The 19,241-nt window shown below is 37.8% G+C and overlaps 1 protein-coding gene across 5 annotated transcripts in view; it reads left to right on the forward strand.

Moving 5' to 3' along the window:
• Positions 1 to 18,044, forward strand: part of RNMT (RNA guanine-7 methyltransferase) — a 19,413-nt gene extending 1,369 nt beyond the window's left edge. For 4 of the 5 annotated variants that reach the window (XM_075744509.1, XM_075744511.1, XM_075744512.1 and 1 more), the window contains exons 2-11: positions 419 to 695; positions 2,954 to 3,086; positions 4,572 to 4,694; positions 6,004 to 6,119; positions 8,054 to 8,235; positions 8,838 to 9,002; positions 10,203 to 10,320; positions 11,727 to 11,828; positions 14,299 to 14,332; positions 16,208 to 18,044. In XM_075744509.1, the coding sequence (XP_075600624.1) occupies positions 462 to 695; positions 2,954 to 3,086; positions 4,572 to 4,694; positions 6,004 to 6,119; positions 8,054 to 8,235; positions 8,838 to 9,002; positions 10,203 to 10,320; positions 11,727 to 11,828; positions 14,299 to 14,332; positions 16,208 to 16,245 (1,245 nt within the window). In that variant the 5' untranslated portion in view covers positions 419 to 461 and the 3' untranslated portion in view covers positions 16,246 to 18,044. Of the gene's footprint in view, positions 1 to 418; positions 696 to 2,953; positions 3,087 to 4,571; positions 4,695 to 6,003; positions 6,120 to 8,053; positions 8,236 to 8,837; positions 9,003 to 10,202; positions 10,321 to 11,726; positions 11,829 to 14,298; positions 14,333 to 15,346; positions 15,383 to 16,207 lie in introns of all 5 variants that reach the window. The other variant, XM_075744513.1, reaches the window with a different exon arrangement.
• Positions 18,045 to 19,241: the final 1,197 nt, after the last annotated feature.

Below are 19,241 nucleotides of genomic sequence, written 5' to 3' on the forward strand. Positions count from 1 at the left end.
TCCGTTTGAAAGCATATCAGAATAACAAACTTACTGATTTGAGGGACTGACAGCTTGTGTTTCTAAACGTAAAGTGATTTGTAGGTTACTTTTTATGGGAAAGGGAAAAGGGAGATCTCAGGCCCAAAGTAAGACCACGTTGCAGCTGAGTCAATAAAGATAGCTAAGCAATGCTCAAACACGAAGAGTAAAAATTTATTTTAATTTGATTGTATTACAATGATAGAACTTTGAAATTCCACATATTTTATTGCACTATCGTTATTAAATAACTAGTCAAATGAAGTCTATATGTTGTCTAGGGCAAAGGTGTGTTATTTATTTATAATGCTAGTATTATGATTGAAAGTCATGACCATAACCACAAGTAAGTGAAATTCAACACTGAAAATAATTGGTGGGGTTTTTTTCTTTATAGTTTTCCATTCTGATCAACGGACAAGGGGACTAATCTGTCAAAAATGGCTGATTTAACCAAGACAGAAGAACAGGAAGCAGAAAAGAGCTTGGATGAAGAAGTGGAGAAAACACCTCGTAATTTAGAGGCAGATTCAGGTATTGGTTGGGAAGGTGATAGTTCGACTTCAGGTACAGTGCACTCCACTGAAAATGAAAAAGAAGTTGATGGTGGTAATCAGGACGGCAGAGCAAAAAGGAAGAATTTAGATCCTCAAGATGAACCTCCTAAGAAAGTAGTGAGTATCATTTGTTTTGAGCTGTGTTGCAATACTTGTTTCAAAGCTTTAGTTCAAGAAAAGATTGAAAATATTTATGCTAAACATACACGAACCAGCATGAAACACCAAATGTCAAAGTTTGTGGGCAGCTTCCTAGGAAAACAACAGGTGCAGAAGTTATATTGGGCTTAACTGAAGAGAAAGAGGGCTAGTAATTAGAATGTTAAGAAAACTGGTATCAGCACATGCTTAGTCTAATTCTGAGATTATTCTGAGATTATTCTGAGGTCCCTCACCTGTGTGGTAGCAATCTGGTAGGGTAGTGCAGGATTTATTGGCATTAGTCCAAATCCCGTGTCTTTGTATGTTGTTATCTTGTGGGTTAGTATAGTGATCTGTTTATGGGAGGTTCTTCCATAAGATAATTTTGCCTTTTAATTTCCTCAATAAGATATTGTATAATTTATAAAACTCTACATCCTGCATCATCTGTGATATAATTTCAGTATGATTTGTTAGCAAAGTGCAGTACTGAAAGGTTTACAGGTGCTTTTTTTTTTTTTTTTTAAGACTGCAAGAGTAGTAGAAAATATTTGTCCTTTTATCTGGGAGGGTGAAAAGGGTAATGCTTTATATAATGCTGTCCTTTATTATGTATGGGCATGTGGAAACTGATGCTGTAATATCCAGTCTAATTTTGACCTTTTGGGATATTAAAGTATAATTTGAAAATGTCTTTGACATAATGTTTTTTTCCTCTGTTCAGAATTTTCCAGGATGTTAATTTATGGCTAAGGTATCTGGTAAAATAAAGGGGGCCCTTTGTTGTGGTAGAAACATTATTAACCCTTTCATCTTATTAAAAAGGTAGTTCTAGGATAAGTTTTAGATGGACAAGAAATATATTGGTTTTGCGTAGCTTAAAGGTGTAGAGAGGTGATTGCATTGAACACAGCTGCCAGCATCTCGATGTTATTGTTGATGGCTCTTTGCAGCTGTGCTTGCAGCAGCTGAGATGTGTTAATGGATTGTATGAATGTCCCCCACACTTGTCAAAGACAGCTGTTCTAGCTTACATCACCTTCAGTGGCCATTCAGGGAGCCATCTGTGCTTACCCTAAAAAAGACTAGAAGTGGTCAAAATATTTGTTAGTATCAGTCAGCTGAGTGCGGTAATAAACAGATGATGGGGTCATAGTGATTCCAGACAAGTATGCCTGTGTTCATTCTGAAGGTTACCGAAATTATATGAAACACTGAAGAATTCAGGTAGTATATTAAAGTCAGGCAAACCTTCTTTTCCCTTGAGGACCTGCTATTTGAATAATAAGATATCGGGATGTTGACTTTTGTAGTCAGCTGTTGGGAACGCTTTGAATTGCTGTGTGAACTCCTGCTGGCTGGGGCTTTGTAGCATGTTTGTGGGTTTTAACTGAGAATCCTTCATTCTAGTTCGTACTATTTTTTCATACACTTCTGTGCCTCACAGAATTTGTGTTGGTTCTCCGTGTGCTGTTACTTTGTATTTTATTTATAATATATTTTATTTTCATGTATATCATTGAAGATTATTTTCAAGATGAAGAAATATTAGCGTAATATCTGCACGTAGCCTGCTTCTCTGTGTCACATGGGCCAGAAATCTTTGGGACTATTTACAGTTCAGGCTAAACCAGAGACATTTCTACAGCTTTTTGTTAAGCATGAAATGGGAAACTGTTGTCAAGTCCTTACTCTCCCTTACCATGGTCTGTTTAAAGCTCTGGCAGTGTGATCACCCACCTAGGGCTTTATGTGACATCAGCGAGTTGGCATTTTGTTTAAATTAGCAGTTTATACACTTCTGTTAGATGTAAACACTGAATTTCTGAAACAGGGTGTTTGAAGAAGCTTAAAGCTGAAATAATACTCCTCGAGAAGGAATATCTTCTTCTTTAATCCAGGCTTAAGGGGAATGAAACTGAGTCTTTGAGAGTATTAGAGAACTGAAGGTTAAGTATTTCTGTGAAGGAAAGGTGCTTGGCATCATCCATCAGAAATTACTTGAACCAGCTGAAAAGGGGATCACATTTTTAAGGGAGTTGTCTCTGTGATAGTTGAAGTACTGACATCAGTACCAGGATAGATATGGTAAATGTTTTTATATATATAATAATGGTGCTCTTCATAGTACTTTCTTAAATCCTTAAAGTGAACACATACATGTCTTTTGATTAAATGAAAAAATAATAAAAAGAATTCTCTGCTTGAGACTACTCCTTCCCTTGTTTCTACAGCGTGAGACAGGCCATGGGCAAGCTGTAGCTGCGCATTATAATGAACTTCAAGAAGTTGGATTGGAAAAACGTAGCCAGTCTCGTATATTCTACCTCCGAAACTTTAATAATTGGACAAAGAGTGTCCTCATTGGTAAGGTTCCTTAATTGCTTAGACTTTAATAAAATGTAACTAATTTTTGTATCAAAATACAACTTTTTTTCTGCTTTCTGATGTTGATTATAGCACTTTGTCTCTTAATACATAGTAAGATTTCGCAAGTGCAATAAAATATCTATATTTTTATTTTGAATCTTTGTGATAGTGTTTTATATTGTTGGAGTGCCAAATATATGCTAAAGTTTTAAAGATCAGCTGACCTGAAAAATAGGAAAGTTCATACTGGAAACTGTTCTTCTTCATGACATTTTTAAAGGGAAAGGTACAGCTTTAAATTATAAAGAATCTGTCTGTTCTTGTTAGATTGAGCTGTTCTTGGTATTTAAATCTGTCTCAAATAATTTCATAGTAATTTTCGCAAAGCAGTCTGTCCTCAGGTCTAGATTAAGCAATTCTGTAGGAAACTTGAACGTGTAAATATTTTCTGTATTACCCATAGTCAACAGTTTAAAAAGATGAAAAACTAGAGGATGTAGTTCTTTAAGAATCAGCAGCTTTTTATAGAAGGCAAAGTCTACTATCTCACAAATTAATTCCAAAGTGAGGAAACAAAACCATCAGATACCTGCAAAGAAAGAAAAGAATTATTGGCACAGCACCACAGATTCACGAAGAGGGATCTATGCCAGGAGATGTTGGCACCATTTGTCTTAGCATGCTGGTTTTTGTTGTGTTGTATCGGAGCAGTTAGAAGCAATATTTCAGTGTATATAAAGCCATTCCTGGAGCGCGTGTTGAAGCCTTTCAGTCATGATGAATTTCAGTAGTGTGGCGTTACAGTAGTTGTATCCAAACGTATTTCAGGTCTCTTACTGTGAATAAAAGTTGCTGGTGTGCTGATGTTTTGCATAATATGCCAACATCAGTCAGAGCAGAGATAATCTAGAGAGAGCGGAGATAGAAAATGAAATTGGTGTACGTAGGGTAAAAAGACTGAACGAGTAGCTAGTGTTACTGCAAGGCCTAGGAGAGGCTGAGTGGAGAATATTATGCACATTTGTAATGTGACCGCAAGGAAAAGTTGTGACTGATGCATTTAATTGGCTTTTACTCTTTTGCAAAATGCTTTCCCATACTTTCAAATAACATCTGCCTTCATTATAATGGTAATGAAAGGGATCCCTGTTTCCCTGCTTATGCAAAGGGTGGTTGTTCAGCGATGTGCAGTTTTGCCTTGTCTGCCAGGGAAACAGTTCAGAGCTCCAGTCACATTACATGCAAAGTACATTAAGCATAGAAAATATTCATTATCTTCTCCATAGTTTTACAAGTCTGTGGTTTTTTTCATCATTAGTGGTTTCTGGAAAAAGAGATTTAAGTCTGTAATGTTAAGAAGACTTATAGACAAAGTAAGTTTTGAGATGTTTTAAAATTCTCAAATCATTTTGGTTCTTTAAGGATCTCTTTACAATACAAGTGAATTAGAGATCTCTGTGTATTCTCTCTTTATTTTTCTAGGTGAATTTATAGATCGGGTACGACGGAAAAAGAATGATATAACTGTTTTGGATCTGGGATGTGGCAAAGGTGGAGACTTACTGAAATGGAAAAAAGGAAGAATTAAAAAACTTGTCTGTACTGGTAAGAAGACACAATAACTTTCCAGGGAAAGTACACCAGTGTTTTATGGGAAAAACAAGCACATCTCCAGTCTTTTGTTATTTCCTTATTTGTTTAGCCCAAAAATGTAATTATATACTTTTTGTCAAAAAGTCTTCATTTGTCTTTTAACCTGAAGACATCAACTTGATTGCCAGCATAAATATAAGAACCATTGATATTTTCTGTAATGAGCTTTCAGTTCAACTCATAAATAAAAACTATCAGGAAAGAAACGCAGTTACCATAGTTTCTTAGGCAAAGTGTAACACCGGGGAGAAGGCTGATATTTTTTATTTAATGTATTTTCTCCCACATCTAATCTCGTGGTATTTTTAACTGTCTAAAAATATGCACGTAAGAGTTGCATTTAAAAAACCAAACAAACCCCACAGTGGTTTGACAAAAAATGGTCTTGGATGTTACAGTCAGCCAAAGATTTTCAGACTCAGAAAGTGGAAGAGCTGAAAGCTGATTAAATAATTTTTTGTTTAAATTGTTTGCTTAGATGTCGGGAAGGAGATACCATCTTCCCTTCTCCCAAAAAGTATGCCAAGGATAATCAGAGGAAGCATTGCTTAACTTCAAATTTAACAGATACTGAAAGTTCATAGAATTACTTTAGTAGGAATTATTCTGGGTATTGTACCTTTTACAGTTCTTTCTTGCCTTTCTTTCTCAGTTGGCAGTCTTCAAACACAGTTAATGAATTTGCTTACCAAGTTCTTATGTAAATTTATTGCATATTGTTAGTTTTAATATTACTCAGTGAAACTCTATGCCTGTGAGAGGTATGGTCTTAAAAACAAAATAAAAAAATTCCCCTAATGCAATGTATCAGCATATATCACAAATAATTGCATTTCAACATCTTGTGTATTTGTAAGACTATGAAGAGCTTTCAGTACTGTTGGAGCTGAACTGTTTTAGCTAATGTATACTAGACACTTCGTGCTAACAGCAGTTCGTATGAATCACCTAGTACCCATCACTTGAAGTTTTGGAGGCTTGCTTTGCGCTTTTGAGGATGGAGCTTTCTAAAATCTTCAGATTACAACTTTTGTCTGAAGTAAAGCCTGAAAATGAGAAAGAGTTATAATCCCAAACACCTCCTGCAAATTAAATTCCTTCTCTACAGACTGGAAATAAAAATGTTTGTTCCCATCAGAGTGTAAATGAAGATGAACTTTTATCCCTACCATAATGGATCAGCTGTGTTCCAGTAATAATTCCAGTTTTATTGTCTGGGGAGCAGTTTACACACTTTTTTCCTCTCTGTCTCTCTCTCTAGATATCGCTGACATTTCTGTTCAACAGTGCAAGCAGCGATATGAAGACATGAAAGCCCGATGTCGTTATAATGAACGTATTTTTGATGCAGAATTTATACAAGCAGATAGTACCAAGGTACAGTTCCTATGCTTTATAATATTTTTGAGTTTTAACATGCTTGTGTTAAGCAAGTACAGGAAGTGATGCTAGTGCTGTAATATTTAGGGCATGTATATTTTTAAGATCAGATTGTTGTACTATCAGGAGAATCAACCATACAGGTTATTGAGATGCAGTTAAATGCATTTTGTTACTGTTTTACAGTGTAACCTTCTTGAAGCCTGAATGTCTTTTTCAGATAATAAATCTGGTACTTTCAGTTTCTTTCACTTGACAGGGGGAAGGGAATGGCTACTTACTTCTGGAGTTCTGGGAGCCAGCATGGGATGTTGGAAACTATCTTGGTGAATGTGTTTTTATACTGGAATGAATAAGGGGTGTTTTCTGATTTGATTTGTATGTTTTATTTATCCCAGTATTATTTTTTTTTCTAGCAGCATTTTAATTACTATAATACATACCTTCAAAACTTGTGTGACACAGCAGATTTCTGAGACTGTCTGGAGGCAATATTGAATACATTGTGGAGGCTTAGGAGACAGTCTTGTAACCAGCACTGCTTTTGCTTCTTAGAAATGCAGGCTGAGTGTGCCCTGCTGATGCAGGCTGAGGGACAGAGCCTACCTGGTTCCAACATATCTGTGGAAAGGCTGAAACTGTTCTTCCTAGCCTTGCAGGAAGAGTTATGGGCTTGAATTCTTGGTTGTCTCCCCTTCTTCTGAGGAATACAGTCTGTTGCAGGTTCCAGGTCATCTCTAAGGGCTCAGAATTACAGTCAGGGGAGAGAAGAGAGCACCTTGGCCAGGAGAGAAAGGGATATTTTCATGTTGCTATTACAGCTCAGTCTTATATGCACGTGTATTTTTTGTTGCATGCTCTGTTCTGTCTGTGCATGCACACAAAAGTTCATCTCACTAACTTTGTATCTCTATCATCTGTTTTGTATATAATGCAAAATCTCCTTCTCACAGCTTGTCCAATTCCATCCACCACTGTTTCTCAGTTTCCTGTATCTCAAAATGCAGAAGGGGAGTATATGAACGGATAAAATTGCTATGGGTGTGTGAAATGTCCATTTTTCTCTTGCCACATACAGAACTTTGACAGTATGTGGCATGAACTGGTAGTGACTGGGAGTGAGTGGGTGGATGGGAAGTCTGGAAGAGAAGAGAAACTTGGGTAGAACTGTTAAGTGTGAAATATTTTAAGTATAGAATGCATATCATGGGCCTTGGGGAGAACCCGTGTGCTCCTGTGTTATTTATGGTGGCTACTAGTATTGTATAAAAGAAGCCTGATCAAGAAGAGTTAGAGAACTGCTGAGTACAGAGTCAAACTGTGGCAAGCTTTAACCCGACAAATTTCAAGGGCTCCAAGTTCTACAGAGGTACTGGTTATGTGGGGAGGAGTATGTTGGTACACATGTATGCACATGTGGGAGAATACAGACAAATACAACTTGGTGGGCAGGCAATTTGCTGTATTTAAAACAACCCCTCCTCCTCTCAGTTGTGTTTAATGGGTCAGTTCTCATTACAGAGACTTAGTAAACTGAAAATTCATTTTATTATAATAATTGTTTCCAGCTAAATGGTGGCTGGTTATAAACCCTCAGCAGTAAAATATCTCTGGAAACTGTTAGTTATCTGAGTTTTGGCCTTTCAGGTGTAGTAGTGTTACTTGATAACATGAAAAGAATTTGAGGACTTGGTAACTTTGAAACGTGTATGTGTATTCTTGTTGTTGCCAAATTTTATGTATGGCTACCTGTGTAGTGGAGGACTTTTTCTTATTCTTACCTTTTTCATCTTGTTCTTATGAAGGAGTGGGGACTGAAAGGAAAAACTTAAAAGAATTATGGAAGTAGCGTATTTTGTTGGAAGATTTAAGTGAATCATGCTTGTTTCTGTAGCTTTTGTTACAATTTTTTTCTTTTTAATCTATTTCAGGATCTCTTGTCTTCCAAATACAATGATCCAGATATGCGCTTTGACATTTGCAGCTGTCAATTTGTTTACCATTACTCATTTGAGACATACGAGCAGGCTGACATGATGCTTAAAAACGCTTGTGGGAACCTCTCTCCTGGAGGGTATTTTATTGGCACAACTCCAAATAGCTTTGAACTTGTGTAAGTACTTTTATATTCTATTAGTCTTTCAACAGTCTGTGAAGCATTGTTAAGTGATAGTCATTCTTACAGTGCTCTGATACGTTTGTACAAACAAAAGCAATTTTTTTGCAACAGTTTTGGCTTCCAGTCAGGAAGCTCTCACTCATGAACTTAAACAGGTAAATCTGTACGAATCCTTGTCTCTTGCACCCATGATTCTTCTGGTATAGAGTATATCTCTTCATATGTAAACCCTCAGTAGTGAATTAAATAGTGGCAAAATAGCCACAGCCTGGGGAATAACTGTCAGGGTTTTGCTGTGGTTGTTCCAAGAAGCCTGACTTGTCCATGTAGATTGTGTCTGGGCTAAAGGTTAATTTTCTAGGTTCATTTAGTCCTTGGTATGTTGTATAGGAATGATAAACCGTTAAAACTTAGTATGCCGCTTCTCTTCATTTCATTGTTCCATTGCCTTATTAGGTAAGGGGGGTGGGAAACTACAGAGATCACTGAATGCTGTAGTACTGGGAGAAACACTTTCAGGCCTCTTATGCATAGTTTTCTCTGCCTTTTAAATTAAAAACTGGTCAATTATGTTTTTTTTTAATCTCATTTTATAGAAAGCGACTTGAAGCTTCAGAAACAAATTCATTTGGGAATGAGGTGTACAGTGTAAAATTTGAAAAGAAGGGAGAATATCCCTTATTTGGCTGCAAGTATGATTTCCACTTGGAAGAAGTGGTTGATGTCCCTGAGTTCTTGGTTTACTTTCCATTACTGGAAGAGTAAGTTAAGTTTTGAATTCATTATAGAATGAAAGCTGTGAAACATGATAAACATTTGTTTACCTTGCGTGTCATTGCATTATACTTGCTGAAAATTGTATTTTGGCTTTTTTATTATATTTTTCAATTTTTTTTTTTTTCTGTTTGGGGTTTCTTGGGGGGGGGGGTTGTGGGGTTTTTTTTGTTTTTGTTTTTTGCTCCAAATGAAGAGGTTTCTTGCATTTCCATCCACAACTGTAATCTGTCCATTGCACTCAGTTGAAGGTGCTCTGGTCAGAAGCTGTGAAGACTTAAACTAGGTCTTACTGGAGAATGTCTATATCTGATATGTTGGATCTGTCAGGAAGACTTTTAGTGCTGTCAACTTTTTCTTCTTTAAGCTTTAAGCTAACTTTTGGGGGGGTTTCATTCTACCTTTCTTCAGTCTTTCAGCAAGCCTTCCTGTATATCCTCTTCATCATCGTGCCTCTTGTCTTCTCCAGCTTTCTTTGGATGTTCATAGGATTTTTTCCACGACTTATTTTTAATACCTCTAAATCTTCCTCATCTGTGAGCATATGTTTTGCTGTTACCTCTGTGTGAATTTGGATTTGCCTTTCCCAACCTGTCTCCTGACATACAGACAAAGATTTCCATGTTGGGGTTTTTCCTGCCATTCAAGCTCAATATGGTTGTTAAACAATATTAAGCTCTCCCTTCAAACCTGTGTATTTTCACACACTTCATTTGCAGTTTTCTATGAAAAATACTGGCTTCTGTCACTGATACCTGTAACTTCAGTGTAGCATTACCACAGTGTCTACATATAATTGAGATGTGAGGCACTAAGTCTAGTAGAAAGAGGTTCTCTGAATTTATCCATATCATCTCACGTGACAGGGTGATGATACTGCAGGGAAAACAGTGTAGTCTATCTGGGAGTTCAAATGGAACTTATTTCTGTGTGTTGGGAGAGGAGACATTTTTCTATTAAAATGTTTGTAAACTGTATAGATTTTTGTTGTCCTAATTAAAAATTACAATTTGTGGTGGTAGTGCAGGTTTCTTCATCTAGATGTCTTTCCTAAAAAAACCAAAATTATAGAAAGAGTGTAATCCTAGTGAATACCATAAGATGTCACTGTGGCTTAAAATTGTTCCTTTGAAAGTAAAACTACAATAATTTTGTGGCTTCCCTAATTAAGCTTATTATTTTGACAGAATGGCGAAGAAACATGGCATGAAATTAGTCTACAAAATGACGTTTCGGGAATTCTATGAAGAAAAAATCAAGAATGAGGAGCATAAAATGCTTTTAAGGAGAATGCAGGCCTTGGAGGTAAATATGGTTTTAACTTGATTAATTTAAATAGCATTTTACATCTTGTTAATTATTTGTGCAATAATTGAAATTCCTGTTGTGAACATTATGTGATTAATTAAGGGCTACCAGTAGAAGAACTAAACTCCTGTGGCTGAAAGTGGGACTGTGGTGGATTGACCTTGACTGGCTGCCATACATCCACCAACCTGCTCTCTCATTCCCTCTTCCCAACACGATGGAGGGAGAAAATAAGAAAAAACCCCTTGTGCGTCAAGATAAAGACAGGGAGATTGCTTAGCAATTGCTGTCACAGGCAAAGCAGACTAAACTTGGAGAATATTAGTTGAATTCATTACCAAAAAAAAAAAAAAAGAAGGTTGTTGAGAAATGAAGACAAACCTAAAAACACCTTTGCACCACTCACTGCCTGTTCCCAGCCTCAACTTCAGTCCTTCACTTCTGACCTTTCTACCTCTGCTCCCCGCCCCGCAGCACAGCGGGATGGCGAATGGAGGTTGTGGTCAGTCTGTAACACTTTGTCTCTGCCTCTCCTTCCTCCTCACACTATCTCCCTGCTCCAGCATGGGTTCCTCCCATGGGATACAGTCCTTCACAAACCAGCATGTGTTCTCTCCATGCTCTGAGGCTTTGGTTTTATTCACAGTTTGCTATGCTTCCCCCCTCCCTCAAACAGTAAAATTTTTCAGCATAAAACTATCAAGTCAAGTATCTGGTGACTGAGTCACGTGGGCTGCAAGTGGACTTCACTGTCCTTGTTGGCTCTGAAAGGGACAGTGCTTTGTATGGGCTCATATTTCCTGTAGCATGGTGACACAGCCTTTGACATGTCAGCTTCATTCATAGAAAAGCGAGAATTGTCTTAGATTAGTGGCCACTTACAGTTGAACTCTGTGTTGTTAACTACAGACCATTATGCAGTAACTGGGATCCTTAGTCAGTATATATGAGTTTTGAAGAATCAATCGTATACTTCTGTTACAGCTCCGGTGTGGTGGTAAAGCATTTTAAGCATTCTGCTTGAAATCTTACAGTTGCTCATTTCTTCTTAGTGCTTCTGCTTAAGAGATGCTGGTTTGTTCAGTTGCTGTTCTAAAAAAATATCTAGATAATAGTCATAATGAGCTGTACATAGGGAATAATTTTTATAGTTACTCTCTTTCCCCTGTTTTGGAGACATAAGGATAAAAGTTAATTTGTAAATCCTGGGTGTCAGATATTCTGGGAAGGAGGGGATATCAGACCTGATCTTGTAGTTGCTATAAAGGAGAGATCTAAATTTAAGATCCTCTTAATAATTACTGACCTCCATTCTGGGCTATGTTGTGACAAACCCTTGACTGATGTGATTACTGTATCTTACTACACAATATTTTTTCTTAATTTTTTTCTACATTCTTTAGCCATACTCTACATTTGGTGATTCCAGGCTTGTTTCTGATAAACCTGATGATTATGAGCATGCAAAAGAGTTTATTAAAGATGGCAAGGCAAAGTTACCATTGGTAAGTTCCTTCTTACTTCACTAGAGCAAATGGTTTCTAAAATTGAGGTTCTGATCTTTTGGACATGTGATGCCTCCTTCATTTCAACTGCAATAAAATTGGTTTGAATGTCTCTGTACATGTGACAAATCATAGAGCTGCAGGGCTGAGGAGTTCATCTAATCTTTACCCCGTACTCAAAGAATCAAATTCACATAATTTGGTAGCTATTAAGAAATTTGTAACAATACAAAAGGGAAAGGATGTTTTGCTATCTTCCTTGGCAGCTGTTCTAACATAACTCTTCTTAGTTTGAAGAATTTTCTTTTGTTTCTGGATCTTCACACTATGAATTTGAAGCTTTACTTTTCTTCTTTTAATCCTCTGACAGGAGAGTTGAAAGCTTTTTTCATAATACTGTATGGATTTGAAATCTTAAAGATTGTTTTTCTGTCGTCTTTTTGGGTGAAGAAGATCCCGCTCCCTTCTTGGCCAATTTTATTAAAGTTCTGTAAAAGCTATTCTTAAAAAAATCTGCTGTGCCGCTGCCTTTTTTTTTTTTTAACAGAGCTCCTAGAATTAGACTAGTACTATGTGCATAAAACTAAATCCATGTATTTCCACCCTCAATTTTATTAAATATTGTATTCACATTCTGGAATGAAAATAAACTTTCTTTGTGATCATCATAATCTTACCTTGTACAAAACTTGATCTGCTATCCTGTTATATGTTTTTCTGCATTTCTTCTCTTTTGGCAGCTTGATTTATGACTTCAGAAAGAAAAAAAAATACTGAACCATCATTAATGGAGGTCATATTAGATTTTAGATCAGTGGTCCAATTAAATATGTTTTTTCTGCTTCTGGTCCCATCTTCTAATGCACATGCTGCCTTTCTGAGCTTGCTGTCTTTTTCATGTTTTTATAAAGGGTTATTCTTTCTCCTGTTGTCCTAGCAGTACATGACAATATTGGAGTTATCTGCAGCTGGTCCTCTCCTAGCCTTTCATCTTCTGTATTGGTCTCAGAGCTGGGTGCACGATGGACAGGAGCCTGCACAGCTGCTGTTCCTGGGAAGTGAGCAGCAGGGCAGGCAATGTCTGCCGCCATTTGGCTATTGCCTCTCCATGTGTAGCCAGGCTAGATATTCAGGGTAGCATGTAGCTGTGTGTTTGCTTCTGTCTGTGCATTTGGGGCGTTAGGCTGGATGGAGGCCTTGCAAAGGCTTAGTTTAACCTAACTGTTCGTGCTGAATGGTTCATGATCAGCAATGTTGACTCTTTCAGTCTGAACTTTAGGGTTTTTTTTTATGTGTTGATGCTTTTTGACAAGAGAGAAACAAAATCTGAGGCTACTTTGAGTAAAGATTGTAGTTTTAGTAAAATCATATGCAGTTACTGATAGGTGGCATCCTATTTCATTATCATAGGTATAGCATGAACCTGGTCAGCTTGAAGTTTTTCCACTTGGATTTTTCTTTTTTTTAATCGTCAGTTTATCTGCTGTTCATGTTCTGAATTCTTGAAGATGTATTCCTTTTACTGTATATATAGAAATCCTGCATCAAGAGGGAAAAGAAACCTGCTCTCTGTATTTGAAATCTGAATATTTTAAAAAGAAAATTGCTTCTTTTAAGAAATAAGAACATGAGAACGATCAAGTCAGACTGACGACCTTTTTTGCCAGGTGCTGTGTCACCTGGCAAAGAAGTTGTCTGCTTGAACAAGCCTTTTTTACTAGTGTTTTAGAAGATGAATAATTTGGTCAGGGTTGGTCAGTGGGCTAAATCATACCTCCAGTGAGGACTCGCAGGACAGTGATGGAGCGGGCAGAGCACAAAACCAGCTTGTTGTTCCCTCATGCTTCTTAATTGGTAGGGTAAATGCCAGCAGCTTTTTACTTGTGCACTTGCCCTGCTTTAATCTGAACGGCTGAGCTAGGAGTAGCTTTCTTGGGCTGCAAGGCAGGCTGTTTTTTCACAAGGTTGGGAGTTGGTCTCCTGCAAATAGAGCTGTTGTGGGCTGCAGGTGTGAGGTGGAGGCAGGCAGTGTTCCCAGGGAAGGTGGCAGCACTGTGCTATAGGGCCTCTCCTTGACTCGATGCACAAGTGTTGGGCATCTCTGGCTGGAGAGCAGCTTGAGCCAGGTCAGGCCACACTGTTGTGTGGTAATAGACCCCGTGTCCTCTGCATTGCAGAGGCATCCACCCCAACAGACTGTTGACCTGTTCTCCTTCTATCTGTGTAATTTAGGTGTGTTCTGTTATCTGGGGTGTTCCGATTCCCTACCGTCCTGGTTGTTGGAGTTATAAGTATCTGTGGTCTACAGTAACGCTCTTCTCATCCCTAAATAGCCAGCCAGTGTGGGTGGTTAGAAGTTGGTCCGAAAGATTGATAATCTTGAGTTAAATCGGTGTTTTATTGCTTCCTCATTTTTTGTTGAAACTGGTTTTTTTTTGTTTGTTTGTTTGTGTTTTGTCTCCCCTTCTAGGGAACCTTGAGTAAATCTGAATGGGAAGCAACAAGTAAGTACTGTTTTGAAAACTCAGTATTGATTGAATGACTGCTGTGGAAAGTGTGTAAAACAGTCTGTTGGTTATGGAAGAAAATCTGAATTTTAAGTATAACGAGATTTTATTATTTGTGTTATTCAAATACCTGTGTATAGATTATGTAGTGCACACATCTCAAGAAATTGGGAGAGAAATGCATAAAATAAGTTGAAATTTTGCTTTATGTAGCACACAAACCTTTGGGCCAAAATAGTTTGGGGAAACCTTGCTTAGGATGTATGAAAAGAAGATGCCAGTGTTAAAGGATTATTTTGCTAGTGTTAGAGGATTAAATACTATACTTCTGTCTGGTACACTTGGATATTATACTGTTACCAGTCAACTAGAAAACAAACTCCGGTTGGGACATACATTCATCAAAAATAATGCAAATGTGTTTTGGGAAGACAGGGACTGAAGCTTTACTCTTTGCCTGTAGTGGTATGTTTCAGGAAGAAGCCATTAAAGCATGGATGAGGAAGAGGTATTTGAATGTTTTATAAAAGGAGAAAAAAGTCCGTGCCTCAGACACCAAAAAGGATACTCTATTGTTAAATATGTTTTGAAATTTTGTGAACATGTCCCATGGAAAACTTTTGACAATGTTTTTTTCCAACGTTGAGTTTAGTAAAACTCAGATATAAGGGACTGAGAATTCTAAGGATAAAAATTGACTCCCAGAGAGATTAGTACTAACTTCTGAGTAACTGCAGCCAACCATCATTTGCATTTTTGCAGACCATTATACTGGTTGTATTAGTGGTTTTAAAACAACAAAAACTGCTGTTCAGTTCATGAATGAAAAAACCTTTAGTTGTTTGCTTTCTTAAATTATTATCTTTTTTTTAAAATGTATGAATCATAAGGTAGACATTAATTCCAGCAATGTAAAAGTATTATGTAAACTATTAATCTAATTGAGAGAGACATTTTATACCTTTAAAAGTTCAATGATGACTGTATTTTCTAAGTAGCCTGTTTTTTCAGAGACAGTTGGAGTACAGCGCTTCTGATAATTAGGGTATAAGTACAGCTTGCTCGTTACATGGAACTTCACTTTTATTGCTGAGGCTTCTCTTTAAAGATTTGCAGTATAGCTATGGCATCTCATCCATTAAAACAAAAGCTCAGTTCAAGTGGAAATCCATACATTACAGTCATGGTCTCAAGAAACTAGTTTAACTTATCTGTCTGATATGAAACATAAGAATTTCTGACATAGCTGGCATTGATTATAAACCTAATAAATATTTCCCAAGGGTGCTGGTGTGGACTGTATGAGTATGCATTTCTGGAATCATACTGTTCTGGAGTTGAGAAAATGCCACATAGCGTTTGTAAATATATCTTCTTTGTCCGTGGTATTTTAAAAGAGCAAAATTAATAATTTTGTATCATGAGTTTATTCACTTTTTAATTAAAAATGAAGTTGATAATTTCACCCCAAATTGTCCATTACTGCGTGTATGAAGGAGTCTTTAAACTTAGTTGCATGTGACATTTTATGCACCAGTGAATGTTAATTACGTGTAGAATGGCATAGTAATTTATGAATTACATTCACATTTCAGTAATACTATTAACTGAAGTTAGCATTACATTAACCATATCAACAATATTTAAAATATTTTGCTTTTGTGCATTCTTAGCTGTATTGTGAAAACATGTCTAAAACCATGCTGGAATTGAATGCTGGAGTTACTCATTGGGAAACCAGAGCAGTTTTTATAATTCCAGTAACCTGTTAACAGGGTGTTTGGGCAGAGTATCAACCTGTTTTACATTTTGCAAACTTAATTGAGTGGCAGAGGAAGCTGAAACTTTAAATACTCCCATTTTCTTTTTTAGGTATTTACTTGGTATTTGCATTTGAGAAGCAACTGTGAAACTTCACATAGTGGATGCAGCAAGAAGAGATCATATCCATGTGCAAGTTGGAATGGTCAGAAATCCATTGTGGCAACTATTTTTTTATTTTTTATTTTTTAATTATCAGAAGTGTGCAGGACACTACCAAATACTAGAGCAAGCTCATGATTCTGAGTTACATTGCCTGTCTGTGACAGATGGACTTGTGTGTGTATATATAAGAAAGATTCTGAACCAGTCTTTTTAAGCATTTGTAAGCAATCTGCATGCTCTCAAAACTCATGTTTGAACTTGGACACAACTTTATGTTAGAAACAGATGTTTTGTTAGTAGAAGTATGTTTGTGATTACAAGCCTGACCCTGCACTTTCTGAAGTTGATGGAAAAAAGACTGTCGACTTTGGTAGTGCAGAATGAGGGCCTAAATATTGTACTGCAGAGCTCGGTTAATTCATAATGAGATATATTCAGACATATAGGGTATGTCTACATTGCATGCAGAGCTAAGTGACAAATAATACCTGAGTCCATTTGAGTACCTCTGTGCTGTGCTCAAGCCTGCAGTGTAAATCTACCTTAGTGGTATTCAAGGTGTAGTTTACATGGTTAAGTCCCATGATGTTCTTGTTTTTCGTGCTTGCTGATATGTAGTGTCACTTCATGGTGCTTTGAAGATTAAATGAGTTTGTTCTGTACAAAACTGCTTTGAAAGAACTGAATTTCTGAAGTTTTAAATCTTTACGTGGTTTTTCCAAATATGACTATGCGGTAATCAGTAATAGCTGCTAAACTTAGATTACTGAACATTTTCTATTGTATTAAAGGCTCTCCTGACTTTTTGGTAGTTTTAGTGTCTCCTGAAACTAATTAGACAGATCTTAGGATGTGTTTCTTTCTTGTTTCGTAAAATTCCAAAAGAGCTCAGCGTAAGAGTGAGCTACCGGTAGTGATGGGGACCTCACTGCAGTCCTTGAGGCATTAATAACAACGTGGTCACGTACTGGCTCATGATCTAAAAGGGGAGTGGTATAATGTTTGAGGATACTCGAAGCTCACAATGGGAGGGAGTGCTGTGTATTTGTGTATACATCCCTGGTACATGTGGATAATAATCTGCAAATTAGAGCCAAAATATTTTCTTTGGGAATGTAATCTAATGATATCAATAGACAGAACAGTTCCTAACCATCTTAACTGCCCATCAGTCTCTTAAAGCTGGCTTAGGGATTTCTGACATGGTATTTGCTCTGCTTTCCACATGCTTGGAGCCACCCTCTACTGAGAGTGCGTGGGTACTTCAGATTTTTTCTCTCCCTTTTTGCACTAACAGTAGCTGTTTGCTGCTGTTGGCTAGTATAGTTTACATAGAGATGAAACATTGATGGTACATGAGTATTTTGAAAAGTTATAATAAATCTAGGAAGGATAATTTCTGTTACAGAGTTAAGCGTTCACACTATTTGAGTCTGTAGTTTTATTGCCTTCCCCCTGTAATTAATTCACACTCTTTCCTCCATGACTCCTGGTTCATTTTTTATATTACATAGAAGAATACCTATAAGCTTCACCAAGGCAGCAGAATACCAGTGAGTTCTGCTGCTGAAATTAAGAAAACAAGACTCTTTTCTTGTCTGCTACAATTAGTACTCATGAAACTAGCTGAAAAATGCCAACACTTCAGAAGTGCTGAAATGTTTCATTGAAACTTGTGTGCATCAAAGCTGGTTTTAGTAGATTTCTTGTATCAAATTTCATTTGAAAGTAAATTGTTATGCTATTTTTGGAAGAAATCGGAATAATAAAAAGAGGGGAAATAAGTGGAGTGTCTTTCCTCTTTTAAGCAAATTTCAGCATACCACAGAATCACAGAATGGTTGAGGTTGGAAGGGACCTCTGGAGGTCATCTGGTTCAACCCCCCTGCTCAAGCAGGTTCACCTAGAGCTGGTGGCCCAGGGCCACCAGCTTTTCAATATCTCCAAGGACGGAGACTCCACGACCTCCTTGGGCAACCTGTGCAAGTGCTCGGTCACCCTCACAGTACAAAAGTGTTTCCTGACGTTCAGAGGGAACCTCCTGTGTTTCAGGTTGTGCCCATTGGCTCTGGTCCTCTCACTGGGCACCACTGAAAAGAGTCTGGCTCCTTTCAGGTATTCGTACACATAGATAAGATTACCACCCTGGGCCTTCTCTTCTCCAGGCTGAGCAGCCCCAGCTCTCTCAGCCTCTCCTCAGAGGAGATGTGCTCCAGGGTGTTGAACATTATTGGACCCAGTATTGACCCCTGGGATACACTGCTAGTTAGTGGCCTGCAACTAGACTTTGTTCCACTGATCACCACTCTCTGGGACTGGCTGCTCAGCCAGTTTGCAATCCACCTCACTGTCTGCTCATCCACGATGGTGTTAAAAGCCTTCCTGAAGTCCAGGTAGACTGTGTCCACTGCTCTGCCCTCATCTACCAAGCGGGTCATTTATTTCATCATAAAAGTTTGTCCAATTGTTCAAGCATGACTTCCTCTCAATAAATCTATGCTGACTACTCCTGATGATTTTCTTTTCCTTCATGTGCCTGGAATTCATTTCCACTGTTGCTCCATCACCTCACTGGTGTGAGGTTGACTATGCCATAGTTCCCTGGGTCTTCCTCCTTACCTTTCTTGAAGATAGGAGTGACATTTGCTTTCCTCCAGCCTTTGGGCATTTCTCCCAGTTGGCTTGAGTATTCATAGATTATTGAGAGTGGCCTTGCAATGATATCTGCCAACTCCCTCTGCACTTGTGGGTGCATCCCATCGGGGTCCATGGACTTAGGCATGTCTAGTTTGCTTAAGTATTCCCTTACCTGATCCTCTTTAACCAAGGACACGTCTTCCTTGTTGCAGCCTTTCCCTCTGGGCCTGGGATTCCTGAAGGGCAGTCTTGCTAGTAAACACAGGTGAAGTAAACAGGACTTCAGCCTTTTCCATGTCCTGTGTCACCAGTGCCCCTGCCCCGTTCAGTGCTGGGCCCACAT

Source organism: Balearica regulorum, chromosome 2 (assembly GCF_011004875.1).
Source record: "Balearica regulorum gibbericeps isolate bBalReg1 chromosome 2, bBalReg1.pri, whole genome shotgun sequence".
Lineage (NCBI taxonomy): Eukaryota > Metazoa > Chordata > Aves > Gruiformes > Gruidae > Balearica > Balearica regulorum.